Source organism: Haliotis asinina, chromosome 9, assembly GCF_037392515.1.
Source record: "Haliotis asinina isolate JCU_RB_2024 chromosome 9, JCU_Hal_asi_v2, whole genome shotgun sequence".
NCBI classification, from domain to species: Eukaryota; Metazoa; Mollusca; class Gastropoda; order Lepetellida; family Haliotidae; genus Haliotis; species Haliotis asinina.
The window spans coordinates 32,844,879-32,863,525 of NC_090288.1; the positions used below are offsets into that span (position 1 = coordinate 32,844,879).

General features: G+C 40.2%; 1 protein-coding gene across 1 annotated transcript in view; it reads right to left on the minus strand.

Moving 5' to 3' along the window:
• Positions 1-17,246, minus strand: part of LOC137295917 (monoglyceride lipase-like) — a 33,678-nt gene extending 16,432 nt beyond the window's left edge. Inside the window, exons 1-7 of the mRNA XM_067827494.1 lie at positions 17,091-17,246; positions 8,678-8,784; positions 6,582-6,718; positions 4,739-4,849; positions 3,703-3,792; positions 2,229-2,281; positions 1,078-1,240 (exon numbers count right to left, since the gene is read on the minus strand). Coding sequence (XP_067683595.1) covers positions 1,078-1,240; positions 2,229-2,281; positions 3,703-3,792; positions 4,739-4,849; positions 6,582-6,718; positions 8,678-8,784; positions 17,091-17,209 — 780 coding nt within the window. The 5' untranslated portion in view covers positions 17,210-17,246. The remainder of the gene's footprint in view (positions 1-1,077; positions 1,241-2,228; positions 2,282-3,702; positions 3,793-4,738; positions 4,850-6,581; positions 6,719-8,677; positions 8,785-17,090) is intronic.
• Between the last annotated feature and the right edge of the window lie 1,401 nt (positions 17,247-18,647).

An 18,647-nucleotide genomic window follows, 5' to 3' on the forward strand; every position in this document is an offset into this window, starting at 1 on the left:
GGCATTGAAACACGACGAGATCAGGGTTCTGGCCGAAGCAAAGCTGAACACAGTTAGTGAGCGTATTTCCACGGCACTCTCTGACAGTAAGATCTCAGAAGAGGAGTTTCGTTCAATCCTCTCTGAACTCAAAAAATATAACGGAATGAAACAAGATATTCGATCCAAGTCTCGTAAGTCTGCTATCAGCGAGGACGAGAAAAAAAAGTACATAGAACAGGGGATACAAAAAGCCCAGCAAGCCTTTATTATGAACACCAAAGAGATCGTAGGCGGTTCACGTTAAACTGTTTCATTGATATAAACATAACATAGCCGTAAGCGAGCCACCGATCCTATATGGTCAGTCAAAACTTACAACATAGATAAAGTGGATATGAAAGCCGACGAACCTAACTTGTACTACTTGAGGGGTGGGCCGGGTAGGGGATTTGTAAGAGAAGAATTATTGATCGTACCGTACGGCACAGTGTTACCGCCTGCCAAGTCACGGTAAACGTGATGGCGTGGCTTTGTAGTAGGGGCAATAATATCAAGAGCTAAGGGTCCCACCAAAGCCTCATTTAGTAAATGAGGCTTTTTAGAGGGGTTTTTGAAAAGTGTTTTCGGACTATCATTCCCTATACTACTTGCAGACTAAGAATCCAAAACCTCCCTCATGACTATCACCTTGTATAAGCAAGTCTTGAATCACCACAGCTGTTAGCCACTACAATATATCCTGCCCAAAGAGCCACCACAGTGATATGTAGAGTGCATATCCTTGCTCCAAATCTCAACAACAGAATCAAGATGAGTTCCTTGGCTGACAGTGAAATCTATGTGTAACTGTTTGTATGCAAAGAGCTTAATCTTGGTGAAATCCTTAATGGTGTGATTGTACATTACATTGTACATACATGCAAACAAATCTGTTCTACTAGAAGCTGGGACTATACCAAGTCTGACTTACTCTGAGAGTCTTAAGCTTGTCCTGTACAGGGACCTCCTTGTCCTGTGCTGGGACTGAAAAAAGCCTGACTTAATTTGAGAGTCTTATCCTTGTCCTGTGCTCGGTCCATACCAAACCTGACTTACTTTGAGAGTCTTATCCTTGCTCTGGGCCTTCTCATGCAGCAGCTTGGATCCTGCTGGATCACACATCTTGTCCTCAGTACCGTGAAGGACCAGGAAAGGCCACTTGACACTGTTCAGGTTGGACGTGATGTCCTGCAAGGTGGCCAACAATTCACTGCCCCATCTGCAACACAGGAGACTTCAATCAGTTGGGCATAACCCATAACATTAAAGTGTCATTAGATGCAGTTTATCATGGATACCCTGTCAATTCAAACAAATCATCAGTGACTTATGAAAGTTTACATCGCTAATAAAGAAACTCATAATTTTATCTAAAAATCTGAGTTTTTAAAGACAAATCAAACAGTGGATTTCGTATTTGAAAATGGGGGTAACTCCACCATGTTCCACCTCAATCCACTAGATCACACGGAGGTTGATGGGGCCGGCAGTGAATAAGTGTAAGTCAGTCAGCATTTAGGCTACTTTTATCAATATTCCACCAATATAGTAGGGGACATAAGGAAGAGGCTCCACAAATTGTACTTATGTGGGAAATTACGCATCGGTCTTTGACATGATGAGCGAATGCTTTAACCACTGGGCTACCCCACCACCCCTTATTTGGCCAGCATGAGGCACTCCAGTGATCAGTGGCTTGATACACAAGTCAGGTTTATATAAATATGTCCAACATCTCTATACAATGCAATGACCCGAGCTTTGACCACTCACAGCAGCCATGCTACTCCACTACTGACACAATTTGTGGAGATCCAGAAGAGAATTGATCTTGTCATGACAGTGAGTGAGTATAGTTTTCCACCATTATAGCTAGATTCCGGCAATATCATGGTGGGGACACAAGTAATGGGCTTCACACAATCTACGCATGTGGTGGAATCGAACTCTTCAGCATGACGAGCAAATGCTTCAACCAGTCGGCAAACCGACCCAACTGGTTGACTTGGTTGAAACATGTCATCTTATCCCAGTTCAAAGCTCATGTTGTTGATCACTCAATTCCAATTCAAACTTGATTATTTGCCGACCGCCACTGATTAAACATCAAACATTTGATAATCTTTTTTATCAATAAGATATCATCTCTCTCCCTAAAATACAAGTTGCTACATAACAATATCACACTGATTTACTTCAGATCTCACCTTGCCTTGAGTTTGCCATGATACACCAAAGGGTCGGTCTCATACTTGTGTACCTGAAACATACATACAATATGGTCAGACAGTATCACAAAACACTGGCAATAATAACTTCTGTACCTGAAACATACACATAATATGGTAAGACAGTACCACTAAACACTGGCAATAATAACTTGTGTACCTGAAACATACATATGGTCAGACAGTACCACAAAACACTGGCAATAATAACTTGTGTACCTGAAACATACACATAATATGGTCAGACAGTACCACAAAACACTGGCAATAATAACTTGTGTACCTGAAACATACATATGGTCAGACAGTACCACAAAACACTGGCAATAATAACTTGTGTACCTGAAACATACATATGGTCAGACAGTACCACAAAACACTGGCAATAATAACTTGTGTACCTGAAACATACATATGGTCAGACAGTACCACAAAACACTGGCAATAATAACTTGTGTACCTGAAACATACATATGGTCAGACAGTACCACAAAACACTGGCAATAATAATACCAGTTTCTACATCATCACAGTGTTTATGGTTAGCAGTCACCCGTCACAGATCTATCATGTCTATTCAAGAATTTTAATATTCTCCCTAAGCTCAAATTACTACTTTTACTGGTTACTTTCAATATTTCATTGGAAAGGACATTGAAGCTGAAACACTGCACATGGCATCTCTGAAAAAGTCCAGCACTCTGGGAGTTTCTACACGACCATTAATATAGGGATTTCTGTTTTTTAAACTGGATATATTTTTTGCTGCAAAACCAATATTTGTTCATAAAGGCCTTGAGCCTATGTATTCTTGCAATGATTTCTTGGTTGTTGCAATTGCATTTCTAACAAACTTGGACATGATTGCATTTTTTAAGCATTTACAGAGACAACAGATTTTTAAAAAGAAGATTAGTACTTTTCACCTGATCAATCAGGTGACACTAACCATCAGATAGTGTCTCAACAATATGTTCTTCCATTTCAGTGTAGAGAACAAAAACTTCAATTACAAATAGGGAGTTTAGAGACAATCATCTTTCACCAATGTCATAGCTCTGGTGATCTCATACTATAACTGATGATCTCATACTATAACTGATGATCTCATACTATAACTGATGATCTCATACTATAACTGATGATCTCATACTATAACTGATTGACTATCAGTTCAAGAACTTGATCTCTATATGAGGGCAGGTGATTGAAAACACTGTGCTAAGCAATATGCTAGCTATCTGACAACTGGCATGTAAATATTTCAATCAGGACCTTCCAATAATTGATGTCATGAGAAACCATCCATTATCTCAGATAACACTGACACACTATAATAATAAAAGCCTTTAGCATGAGATGAATTACATGGACTGTTACGACTCTGATAGGTTGCTACGGTATTGATCTAACCTGGGGTAGATAAGGGACACAACCAGCACAATGCACGTACCACTTCAGGATCTCGAGAAACATTCTTGCTGTCAAGTTTGATGATTGGGAACTGGGGAAACATTCGACCAACCAAGCGCCCAACAGTGATCTGTAAAAGAAGATATACATGTAAAACTATAAAAGATATACTTGTAACAGTAAAGAAGATATACTTGAAACATCGAAACATCACAACTGACATAGCTGGTAATCAAATATTTTGACAATCCAAAGTTAGCAGGTTAGTTTGTGGTGTTTGGTTGAGTGGTGGTTGTGTAAGTGTGTAAGGTCTGATGTGGGCGGCCAAAATGTCTGAATGTTGGTAATGGTCCAATACGCAGTTTACCATCCCAGCTGATTCCAATCCACACCATGATGAAGCTGCCACCATATATCAGTCATATTCAATAATGTTCAACTGCTATATCATTTGAATCTCAAAAGTTGTATTTGAAACATTCCATGAACCTTAGCAAATGTTGAACAGTTTAACATAAACATATAAAGAAATACCATTCACAGTCCAGTGAGTGAGGAATCACAGTCCAGTCCAGTGAGTTAGAATTTACGTCACGTCAGCGATATCATGACGAGAACAATTTCATTTATATCAGTATTAAAATCAATCCGTTCACAGACCAGACCAGCGATACTATAAGTGAGTGAGTGAATTTAGTTTTACGCCGCACTCAGCAGTATTCCAGCTATATGGCGGCGGTCTGTAAATAATTGAGTCTGGACCAGACAATCCAGTGATCAACAACATGAGCATCGATCTGCACAATTGGGAACCGACGACATGTGTCAACCAAGTCAGCGAGCCTGACCACCCGATCCCGTTAGTCGCCTCTTACGACAAGCTGAGTCGCCTTTTATGGCAAGCATGGGTTGCTGAAGGCCTATTCTACCCCGGGTCCTTCATGGGTCAGTGATACTATAAAGTAGATTGTCGACTTTATGACAACAGAACAACCTATGGGGCAGATGTTGACTGCCCTAATTGGTGCCTGCTTTAAGATAATGTATCAGCACTATTTTCCACATTTGACCTTCACCTTGACTGGAGTGGCCACATTTGGGTCTGGGATGACAGCAGGGCTGATCAAGATGACCCCTTTGAAGAAATCAGGCCTCTCCATGGCTGACTTGATTGCAATAGTGCCTCCCTGCAAAAGATATTGTCCACTGTAATTTCAAAACTAAATTTATTCTATCTACCTTATCATGTAAATTATGAACACTTGTTCAAAGAAATGAATCATCTACAGTTCATGTCTACACTATCTGATGGTTTGGCTGGCTGTGTGCCAAGAACACAATTGTACAGCTGCTAGATCATCACAGCTGCTAGTAATCATCATCATCATCATCATCATCATCATCATCATCATCATCATCATCATCATCATCAGTAACAGTAGCCAGTGAATATTGTTAATTCTGCTTTCAGCAACATTCCAGCAACAACATGGCAGGAGACCCAAAATTGGTTTCACACAAAATACAAATGAGACGAGGGTAACAATCCGATTTCAGCAGGGACAATTAAAGCTTAAACCACTAAGATACCCTCATGTCTTCCTTACATGTATAAAGTAACAGAAAAATACTACATGTAAACAAACACTTGAAAACACCAATGATACAACTCGTATATGTCATGCTCAAAATGTTTCTTCCACTACCTCAGTAAGTATTGTTGTGTGTGCAGAAACTGTTTACTTATCACACTAGTAGTTCTATGAACATAAGACAGACACAACTCACCATGGGATGCCCTACAGTAAAGAAACAACTCACCATGGGATGCCCTACAGTAAAGAAACAACTCACCAAGGGATGCCCTACAGTAAAGAAACAACTCACCAAGGGATGCCCTACAGTAAAGACGTCACCTCTCCATGGAATGTCCTACAGTAAAGAAACAACTCACCAAGGGATGCCCTACAGTAAAGAAACAACTCACCAAGGGATGCCCTACAGTAAAGACAGCAACTCACCAAGGGATGCCCTACAGTAAAGACGGCAACTCACCAAGGGATGCCCTACAGTAAAGACGTCAACTCTCCATGGAATGTCCTATAGTAAAGACGTCAACTCTCCATGGAATGTCCTACAGTAAAGACATCACCTCACCATGGAATGCCCTATAGTAAAGAAACAACTCACCATGGAATGTTCTACAGCAAAGACACAACTCTCCATGGAATGTCCTACAGTAAACACAATTCACCATGGAATGTCCTATAGTAAAGACATCACCTCACCATGGAATTTCCTGTAGTAAAGACATCATCTAACCACTGAATGTGCTCTAAGGTTGACATCACCTCACCATGGAATGCCCTATAGTAAAGAAACAACTCACCATGGAATGTTCTACAGCAAAGACACAACTCTCCATGGAATGTCCTACAGTAAACACAATTCACCATGGAATGTCCTATAGTAAAGACATCACCTCACCATGGAATTTCCTGTAGTAAAGACATCATCTAACCACTGAATGTGCTCTAAGGTTGACATCACCTCACCATGGAATGTGCTCTGAGACATCACCTCACCATGGAATGTGCTCAAAGACAGACATCACCTCACCATGTAATGTGATCTAAGACAAACATCATCTCACCATGCAATGTGCTCTATGACAGACATCACCTCAACATGTATGTAATGTGCTCTAAGACATCACCTCACCATGGAATGTGCTCTAAGACAGACATCATCACACCATGGAATGTGCTGAGACATCATCTCACTGTGGAATGTGCTCTAAGACAGATATCACCTCACCATGGAATGTCCTATAAGACAGACATCACCTCACCATGGAATGTGCTCTAAGACAGACATCATCTCACCATGTAATGTGCTCTAAAACTGACATCACCTCACCATGGAATGTCCTATAAGAAAGACTGGAATGGCAGGGAACTTGTCCTGTATGAGTTCAATATGGTGGAACACATCTCGGGTGTACTGTGAGAAGTGGTTGATGTGCACCCTGTCACCTTCACTCTGTCCATGGCCAACTAAAAACAAGAAGAAACCTCTGCACTACTTCATACTACATGAACATGTAGCATAGTTCATCAAGCATATGATATCACGGTTTCATTATTGTTCACTCACAAAATGAGATAAGATGGCAAATGCCAACCAAGTCCACCAGAATCACCTCATCTGACAAGCATGGTTGGCCGAACATCAATTCTATCACTGATCTTCATGCATCGGGACTACAAGGTGATCATCTGTGTCTTATTCCCCAAAATGCGACTGAGACTTACTGTGGTCATGTGAGAAGATATATAGGTCCTTCTCAATGAATTGCTGGGCCAACTGAGAGTACCACAGACAGCGTTATATTCCCCCCGAATGAGGATGAGACTTACTGTGGTCATGTGAAAAAGACGTACAGGTCTTCTGGGTGAGTTGCTGGGCCACCTGAGTGTACCACAGACAGCGTTATATTCCCCCCGAATGAGGATCAAACTCACTGTGGTCATGTGAGAAGCTGTACAGGTCTTCCTGGGTGAGCTGCTGGGCCAACTGAGAGTACCACAGACAGCGTTATATTCCCCCCGAATGAGACTTACTGTGGTCATGTGAGAAGACGTACAGGTCTTCCTGGGTGAGCTGCTGGGCCAACTGAGAGTACCACAGACAGCGTTATATTCCCCCCGAATGAGGATCAAACTCACTGTGGTCATGTGAGAAGACGTACAGGTCTTCCTGGGTGAGCTGCTGGGCCAACTGAGAGTACCACAGACAGTGTTATATTTCCCCCGAATGAGACTTACTGTGGTCAAGTGAGAAGACGTACAGGTCCTTCTGGGTGAGCTGCTGGGCCAACTGAGTGTACCACAGACAGCGTTATATTCCCCCCGAATGAGACTTACTGTGGTCATGTGAGAAGACGTACAGGTCTTCTGGGTGAGCTGCTGGGCCAACTGAGAGTACCACAGACAGCGTTATATTCCCCCTGAATGAGACTTACTGTGGTCATGTGAGAAGCTGTACAGGTCTTCTGGGTGAACTGCTGGGCCAACTGAGAGTACCACAGACAGCGTTATATTCCCCCCGAATGAGACTTACTGTGGTCATATGAGAAGACGTACAGGTCTTCCTGGGTGAGCTGCTGGGCCAACTGAGAGTACCACAGACAGCGTTATATTCCCCCCGAATGAGACTTACTGTGGTCATGTGAGAAGACGTACAGGTCTTCTGGGTGAGCTGCTGGGCCAACTGAGAGTACCACAGACAGCGTTATATTCCCCCGAATGAGACTCACTGTAGTCATGTGAGAAGCTGTACAGGTCTTCCTGGGTGAGCTGCTGGGTCAACTGAGAGTACCACAGACAGCGTTATATTCCCCCCGAATGAGACTCACTGTAGTCATGTGAGAAGACGTACAGGTCTTTCTGGGTGAGCTGCTGGGCCAACTGAGAGTACCACAGACAGCGTTATATTCCCCTCGAATGAGACTTACTGTGGTTATGTGAGAAGACGTACAGGTCCTTCTGGGTGAGTTGCTGGGCCAACTGAGTGTACCACAGACAGCGTTATATTCCCCCCGAATGAGACTTACTGTGGTCATGTGAGAAGCTGTACAGGTCTTTCTGGGTGAGCTGCTGGGCCAACTGAGTGTACCACAGACAGCGTTATATTCCCCTGAATGAGGATCAAACTCACTGTGGTCATGTGAGAAGCTGTACAGGTCCTTCTGGGTGAGTTGCTGGGCCAACTGAGAGTACCACAGACAGTGTTATATTCCCCCCGAATGAGACTTACTGTGGTCATGTGAGAAGCTGTACAGGTCTTTCTGGGTGAGCTGCTGGGCCAACTGAGTGTACCACAGACAGCGTTATATTCCCCCCGAATGAGACTTACTGTGGTCATGTGAGAATCTGTACAGGTCTTTCTGGGTGAGCTGCTGGGCCAACTGAGAGTACCACAGACAGCGTTATATTCCCCCGAATGAGACTTACTGTGGTCATGTGAGAAGACGTACAGGTCCTTCTGGGTGAGTTGCTGGGCCAGCTGAGTGTACCACAGACAGTGTTCCCCAGCACCATGAGCAATGAACACCAGTGCCCTGGAACAAACAGTACTCGATTAGAAAGAATTTACTAAACAGGTATCCTTATCATGAAGATGGTTTCATGTGCCCTGCACAACTCAAGTGTACCCCCAAATGGGACAGATACAAACTGAATGACATTTCACAATGAGCTAAATAATGAGCACTGTTTATTCTGAAAGTTGCTTTTGCTACTGGGGTAGGCTTATAATTATAGCGATACTTGCCAACTTGAATGCCTGGGATGAATTCTCCAAATGGCTAGAGTGAGTGAGTGAGTGAGTTTCCCACTGTTTCTGGCAATATCAGCGATATACACCCAGAAATGGGCTTCACATGCTGTACCCATATGACACATTGGTTGAAAGTGTGAAGTCTATTTCTTGGGCTTCCTGCCAAGCCCTGACTCACTATTTAACAACAGAGGTTCAAGCACAAATCAACATCATAGCAAATAAAGTCAATTTGGTTGCTATAAAAACACAACACAATGTACAAAAGAAATTGACATGGCTGCCCTACCAACAGTCATTCTACCATAAGGACATACGGTGGGACTGGCTGTTTTACCAGAGAATCTAGTTATTGCATATCAAACAATCATAAAAAAATTAGAGGACTGGGCTCAGCATATAACTGATGACTTGCATTCTGAAGCAATATCACTGGTGCATCAGTCAATTATAACAATGAAATAGGACTTATTTAAGTGATGCCAAACTTGCTTTTCTGATACTTAAACACTAACAGGTGAATACATGTTGCTAGGTGGGGAAAATAAAAACAATAGTGGATTTCCAGCCCTTCTTTATATATTACTCCTCTACTTCAGGTCAGCTGGTATAACAGGGCAAAGATGGTCTGATTTTCAAGGAGAGGCAGCTGTGTCAATGCAACACTGATGAAATACGTCTAATTCTGTCGAAAATATAGGGTCGCCTGAGATGCAATAAATGTTTTTAGACATTGTGAAAAGTAACAGATTAAATAAATGAATGATGTGTTAGTTAGGTTCCACAGACACTGAGTTGATACTGTTGATATGAAAGGGATTAATAACAAACCTGTCATCATGTATCCCTTTGCTACTTATGTTTCTCATGTTTCTTGCAAGCAGAAACTTCCTGAACTTATACAGTACATCATGGTAAAATATAAGAGCAATGAAATCACTACCAAGTGCTTTCTATGATGCTACACCTCCCCTTTGAAATTTAGATTTCAGGAAAAGAATCCTGTGAATTCTAAAGCAGTTAACTTCAAAGTGTTACCAGCCCCAAATGGATTTACCCAGACCAGACAATCCAAAGAATATTACTTAACCATGTTTTCCAAACTAGTTTTTTTTCTAGTTTAGACTAGATAATTAGGCTTGCTAGCTGTAAATTTGGACCATCCATCAGAAATCTAGCCCATCACTGGTGGTCGGACGGGCATTATTTCACTCACTATTTACAGGCATGTTAAAAAAATGGAATGAGAAAAAACCCCATCCATTTCCATAGAGTTACAATCAGTGGATCAGTTATGCAAATACGAAGTAGGAACAAATGGGATCCATATCAGTTAAATATTTACACAACACGGTTACTATGGCTATTTACTAGACACACATCAGCAAGATTACTATGGTGACAGAGACAACATTAAGAGCTGTTTCTGGGATCAAGTGTTCTTGAACTGGGTCACCGGATGCAGACACAGCGTAAGGCTTTGACTATGAGTACAAATGACTTTAAGTGTAACAAATAAATTCACCAAAACTGAAAAGGAGTCCCAGGGAGACCACAGATTCAGAAATCTAGACTAGCTTCATTCATAACTTTAGCACTGCAGGAAGGGCTATGCTATAGGGAAAATAATATAATTCAGGAACTCTGGGACAGGCCAGAGATTCAGAAATCTAGACTTGCTTCATTTAGGACTTCAACACTGCAGGGAGGGCAAGGCTGCAGGGAAAACAATATGGTTCAGGGACTGTGCGACAGACTAACATATAGAGACTGAGTCATAGCTATGGTGAAGAGTTCAGCTTCACACTGCCAGGAGGAAGATATTGTGATGATACATTAGTATGACACCACACATAACAGATGAACACAGTAAGTGCTGACAAGGTCATGTTACTGATCTTGATGTACTTTCCATCCTGGTTCATCAAGGGTCAATGTGAGAAATGTCTCTGCATTTCATATCCCTATTGACTTCAATTGCACCATGCAGATGTGCTAATTACCAACAATGAGAGAGTTTTATGAGGCTGACATCTGGTCTCCAGTCTACAGTAACTGTCTGCTAAACTCTAGACTTGAATAAAACATTTTCAAGTTCCTTGAACAGAGAATGCTGAGTGTTGTCTTACACCATTGCAGCAATATTGAAACAACATGAGAAAGGCTAGTAAACATGGTCTGGACCAAATAATCCAGTGATTATGACCACTTATGAACATGGTGTCAGACTTTCATCATCATCAAGTCAATGCAGCCAAATACTCAAGTCTGGACCAGACAATTCAGTGATTGATATCATAACCAGAAATGGGATGCAATATCATGAGGGGGGGCATGGGTTGTTGTACACTTGATGTTTGTTTATGTTACCTCAGCCCAAAGAACGAGGGTACTTCAACCAATGGGCCCCTGAGTGACCAGAAAATAAAGCATTTATATTACTGAACACCTCAATGTTAATTCTGAACTGTTTGGAGCACAGGCATAAATGTTTTTGCGGCTATCATTAGATTTTGCTAACAAGAAAAACAGATTTAAAGTTTCTTCCATCCATTTGCATTCGCAAAACACCTGTAATTTCTGTACACCATATGTGATTCAATGTTAGTCAAGATAAAGAGTTACTACCACAAGGTAGTACCAAATGAGTTCAGCACTGACTGCGGAGTACATTGAAAACAATAGAAGAGCCAATCAGAAAGAGACATTTAAGTTTGAGGTAAAGACATGTGTCAACCAAGTCAACAAACCTGACCACCTGATCTCGTTAGTTGCCACTTACAAACATGGGTCAATGACGAGCAATTCTAACCTGGATCTTCATAAGTGTATCAGTACCAAATGTGTCACCAACAATATTTGACAAATGGCTCTGACTGAAACCAAATAGAAACTATTGGGTCACTTAATAATACTAAGAACATCGTCTTATAAGTATTACACAAACGCACCATCACTCACTTGTGACATGAATCTTTTTTGCAATATCGCGAAAGTTACTTTTTGGATGTTTATCGAACATTGATTGACATTTAGTTCCCAATTACCTATCTCTATGATCTATGAAGAAAGACTGCCCTTGTCTTCATAGGGTCATATAGTTATATATAATTGCTAACAACATGACTCTGACATGTATTTCAATGACCAATAAGAGTGCCATGCAGAAAAACGTTTGGTCCGCGGATATTGCATTTGCGTGCAGAATCCGTGCAGAATTTGCCACTTTTATGCCGTGGAATTTGCTTTTTTTAAAAACTGAGTGAAAACTGACTGTCAGCCAAAACGAAAAGAAGAGTAAATGTGAACAGTAGGGTTTGTTACACATAAAAAGGACTCACATATTTATCATGTCAAAATAATCATTATTAAAGATACTTTATTAACAGAGCAAGTTTTAGTAATTTTTCAAATAGTATTAGATGAATTTGACACTGCAATTACATTCTCAAAATCTATCATTTTGAAACTGAAATTATTTCAGATTTCTTTCAGGTATAAAATTGTTTGCATAAAACCGGAAGGTGTTCGTCTGCATCAAAGTTACAATTGAAAGGAGAGAAATAACAGAAAACATGTGGATGCTCTGTCACTCAAAATGCAATGTGTACTGTTGACTTATCTTTATATATATGTTTGAGAATTAAACTATGAAGGTCTGTATAATGTTTTTGTTGTTTTTTCTAAATGTTTTAGCTGCAGATTATTTTGCAGAATATTGAAAAGTGGGGTGCAGAAATTGCTTAAATTTGCCGTAGAATTCTTAAAACTTTGCTGCAGAATCCAGGAGGGACTGACAAACGTTTCAAGAATAGCTGGCCAGGTTCACAGTAATCATAGACAGTATTCATATGTCAAAATTAAATGCTGTAATCAGTCCATGATTGTTATACAAAACAAACCTATCTTGGGGCCATGACAAAAGCTAACTCAGTTTTATGTAATAACTGATTTCAATGATTGATATGTGGATTTGGCTGCAGCTTTGGATCTGTATTACTTTTTGTGGACTGATGAGTTTGAAGGAGAGAAAATAAGATTTTTTTGCTATTATTAGCAATATTGCAGAAATACCATAGCAGAGGACACCAGAAAAGCCTCAATGAACCCGCATCTTTGACATGATGTGCGACGCTCTAGTCACTTAGGCTAACACACCACTCATTGTGACTGAGAATGGATAAATATCGAGAATAAGACAGCACCAATGTCTGTAACTAGCTTTTAATCACTACATCCCTGCTTGTTCAAAACTTGTGACAATATGGGGTAGAATTAGGTCTTCAGCAACCCATGCTTGCCACAAAAGGCAACTATGCTTGTTTTAAAAGGTGACGAGTGGGATTGGGTGGTCAGACGCATTGACTTCGTTGACATGTGATCGGTTCCGAATTGTGCAGACTGACTGTCATGCTGTTGATCACTGGACTGGACCAAGGTCAGTTCCAAATTGCACGGTTGATCACCAGATTGTCTGGTCCAGACTCGATTGTTTACAGACTTATGCCATATTGCTGGAAAATTGCTGAGTGTAATGTAAAAATTAAACTGACTCACTCACTATTTCTTTGGGTCCAGTGATGCACCTGCTGTCAGAGAGTTGTGATTAAAATTCAGTGACCCAAATTATTGGAACTTGCATGCCAGTGGACTAGTGGATAAAGCATTTGCCCGGGTTCCTTTTCCCACAGTCTAAGTAAACTTGTCCTCAGTACTTTTCGTTACACTCCACTACGGAGTCTAACAAAACCTTATGGGAGGTGGTGTCAGATAACCTTTGAGATTAACCAATGAGAACACAGTTTACCAAATCACGAAAGTGCACATTCGCCCATACCTTTTGAACCTTTTATCTCGAAAAGGTTCGGACCAGAACGATTCCGAATGCAATTTAGCGTATGCTCGCTTCCGGGTGATGTACACGGCATGCATACAACCATGACAACGGTGAGTAAACAGTCGCTGAAAATAGTGTTTTGGGCAATATTCAAGGATGTTTTCTTGCAGAAATATTAGCTTATGGTAACCATGTCAATAGAAACCCCAAAGCGTATATACTGCAGGTCAAATAACTGTGTTATATGTGGATTTTTGTTTGTGGAGAGATCGGTGTAAGTGACGTGAATATTTTGAAAGTCCCTCCGATCCCTAAATAGTAGCCATTGTCTGATTGGTTCAATCTATTTAACCGTCTCGCATTTGATTGGATGCTCATTGGTCAGTGAGAGGTTACCTGACCTTCTACTAGGTTTTTGTTAGACACAGTGGTGGAGTGTAACGAAATACACTGAGACTAAGTTTACTTAGACAGCTTTTCCCACATGGTACAATGTGTGGGTCCATGTCTAGTGTCCCCTGCCAAGATATTGTTGGAACAGTGCTAAAAGTGGTGTTAAACAAAACTATCTCACTCAAACACAAAACATCACTGGGGTCTTTGGGTTCGAGTAACAAATGTTTTGCACTTTTTATACTTTCCCAATTTTTATACTTTCCCAATTTCATTTTGTGACAGCATTTGTGATATAGCACATACCTCAGAAGAATTAAAAACTAAAACTCTATAGGTTGCCATGTTTGCTATATAAGTCAAGATATGAGCTGTTTCTATACAAGTTCCTATACTAATCAACATGTTTGAAATACCACTGAAAATATTAAATTTGCTCAAATTTGATCCTGTTTATAATAAACAAAACCTGTGACTTTGATAATTGATTTCCAAGAGCACTTACAAAAAATATCCATGCCATAAGCTTACTTCACGATAACCTAATGTATATTTACTGCAATGCTAAAGTTGGGTTGACTGGAGGTGCTCCATGTTTAACACATGTCTACAATTATGAATTGTTGTTATCAGCTGACAGTTTTGTTTATTTAGGCTGATTCTTATCATGTTAACAGCGTCACAATATTAGTTTTAGCTTGTTCAGCCCATGTTTCATGATAACCGTTGCCATGAAGGGGAAGAGATGCTGGGGGAGTAATTAGCAGATCGGCTTACTGTACAAATTGCAAATTACATGCAGAAACTAATACAGAACAAACATGGAACAACAGGCTTACCTATATTTACTACCCAGAGGGACATATATACACATAATTTTAAAAAAATACAACCAAACAACTGCACAGTTGTGCCAGTATAATAGTTATGTCATTTCGACAATATTGTTGACGTCATTCATCATAAGGTGCTCATGGTGTTGATCACTAGATTGTCTGGTCCAGAGTATTATTTACAGGCTAAATGTGGCATTACACAACAAAGAAATTTCACAAGATCAGAGTGAAACATTATAGCTTCATATTATGGACACCATTAAAAAAATTTGAATTTCTGAGGCCGTGGTCAGGATCAAACTCTGACTTGATCAAATCATGGTTTCAGTCACTGGATTGTCTGATCTTGATTATTTAAGACAAGTATCATTTAACTGAAATATTGTCAGTACAGTATTAAACAGAAAACAAACATGCAAATTAAAGCAATGCCCAAAGCATGTTCCACACACATTAACATGGATAATTTTCAACATCAAATACTATGCTGATGAAACTATTTTCCATTGATCTTCTCGATCATATTTGTCAGTGTAAATGTCATGAATGAAGCCCAAACATGGCATTGTACCTTCTCGATGTATAATACAGTTTTTACAAGAAAAAAACCAACAGTGGTGTAGAATGGGAGCATATTACATTTTCAGAAGGAGTTTTGACTTTTTGCAGTTAGTACAGTATTTGTTCACCAACAGCTTAATTGAGGTTTGTCGACGGACATATGAAATTATCCAGCCTTGTGTAAGAATGTCGAGTTTGGATTGGTTCAAGTAACTGATAAAATACCATGTACACCCATCACGATCTGCAAGCAGAGAGTGCAAAAATCATATTATCCCACCACACCTCTATGGTCACGTGAAGTGAGAAAAGTGTGCACTGCCAAGCCTTTAGTAACGTGGGCTGCATGGAAGTCAATCAATCAGCTGGTGTCAACATGGCAGCAATGAAACATAACTGTGCCATCTCACATAAATAGAAACAAGTCGACTCAGTGTGTATTGGTTGTTTTTGATTTAGTGAAAACATTCTGCTAGATAAATGTAATATCAGACTGTATCAAGAAAAATATGGCACGGAATACGTTACTTGGGACTGATAAGACCCTGTACATCCCTCGACACCATGTGATAACTTATAACATTCTGGTGATGATATGTGCCACTCAAGGATCAAAGTACGATATACCATAATGTAAGTTGTATGATTAAATCATAAAGAAATATTTAGGGTTCATTTTACACCCATGTACATGATGTAAAGAGTAATAAAGTGCACTTTTGTCCGAAATATTATACTTAAAATATGATGACACTTACACTTTATTGATTAGAAAGTACTTTATCTTTTAGCTAAACATCTTGGAATTATATCAATATGATAAATGTCTTTCCAAAATTAACTTACTATAGATAGCAAACATGATAACAAACTTATTCTCCATTAAAAATTTATGACCTGTGGGTTCTGGAAACTGACAAGGAAGGCCAACATGGCATTTGGGTAAGAGTTCCTCCTGTTCCCCTATCCCAAATATTATGTATAATTTGATAGATACTAGAATTATTAACAAAGTCTAACACAACAATTATTAGACTCATAAAAATAACTAAAAGCCCTCAAATTAAGAACAGTATATATGGTTGAACCGCTAAGTGTAAGCTCTGTTGATCTGCATAAGAAAGTATAAACGGAAGGAACTCTTTCCGGCGTTTGTTATGACCAAAAAAAATTGTGTTTACAACTATCAGTTGTTGAACTGGTCAATACTAGTGGGTGTGTGTATGAAGACTCCTGTACCTGCACAGGTGTTCGTTCGTTTGCTCAGAGACGTTATCATGACAGCCCAGCCAAGGTACGGTATGTGTCTAAAAGCTGTACCACAACGGAAATATCAAAAGCTTCACAGGTCGTCATCTTGTGATGTGCGACCATGCGTGCACTCAGTCACCTTCTCAAACAGTCGGCTCTCTCGATCGAACACTGGAAGCATTACAGAAAAGCACACTCACAATTACTTACTTTGGTTTCGTCAGTCCTTCCTCTTCGCTCCAGTATCGACAAAATATCTTCTTCCCATCTTTGTTGGTAAAATACCCCTCATATTTTGTGTCTTCGGGTCTGTGTTTTTCTTCCGACATTTTCACATGTGCCTCCTGTCAAGAGTGGTCGCCTGGTGTCAAGGTGAAGGACAAGCACCTGTAGTACAGCACGCCCTCTATAAATACAGCTCAGCACGAGACTGATAGCAAGTGTTTTTAATGGCGTCTGAGTACATTACAAGATGACAGTTTGATTAGATTTGTTGATCTATTAATCAGCGATAATGACTGACCAACGGCATGGCCTTTGGTGAAAAATATAATTGTGAGAAGTTAACAATAACAAATATTTCATACAATTACTACAGCAGGAATTAGTAAATATTAACCCGCACTTTTAATTACAGCCTCCGTACGTGGTTTAAATAGATAGCATGTTCTCAGGGAAATTCAGTCCTCACTCTGATTGTGATCAACTCCTCCCTTCAAGTTTGTGTATGTCACAAAGCCTGTATGTGATCCTATCTCCCAAACTGTACTTCAAACACATGTTTTCCTCGTTCAAGACGAGGGGGATATAAAACCTTTAAGATACCATTTGACCTATTTTCTTTATACATGTATAGGTTTACTGTATATGCTTATAATGTATGCGTTTCCACATGATAAAGCCAGCGCTCACTTTAAATTCTATGAAGTGGGCTTATTCGTACAATATAACCATGATCACGTCATAGGAACGTACGTGGTCACATGTAACATATTTAAGTTATATTTGGGATTAAGCTTTCGTTATTCAGATTTAAGCACTATGTTCGGTTGAGTCCGATTCGGGAATCGTACGTGCCCACGCCCTCGATCAGAGTCAGGCACACAAAGTCAGCAGCTAGTCTAACCCGCTCAGCCACCTCGACTTCCACGAAAATCAGCCAGACAACTGGTAGTCTAGACTGCGGACTTTGTGTACACCTCTGATAAGCGTTAATTTACCTTTTCACTAATGTTGTTCACATTACCGTAAAACCTGTTCACAATACCGTACAACCTGTTCACAATACCGTAAAACCTTGCAGAAGTGTAAACCCAGGCTAATCCCACCCAGCCAGGAACTTATTCCTGTTCTGCTGTCTGTGTACTCGATCAGATTCAGTGAGTAGATCGTTTATGTAATACCAGCCTTATACTTCAAGTATGCCGTACTCTCACCAATAAAATATAACACGGTCAAGGATTTTACAGTTTTTCAGGAAGCGGTACACACTATCGGCCGACTCAGTAGTAATATGTCATGATGACTTAACCACAATTTTGTTTCCAGCTTAAGCTTACACCCGGTTGCTGTGAGCGGAGTTTGTTTAATTTATGTTTCGATCAATATTCTGTCATTAGTATAACGGCTTGCTTACACGTGTTAGCTCCAGTCTTGTACGTGTTAGACTTGTGTAAGCAGTTGTTGATGCAAATAGGTTTTAACAGAATATTAATAAAAGCTTTTACATCCCCAGCGCTAAGTACGGGAAATACCTAATAAAGTCTA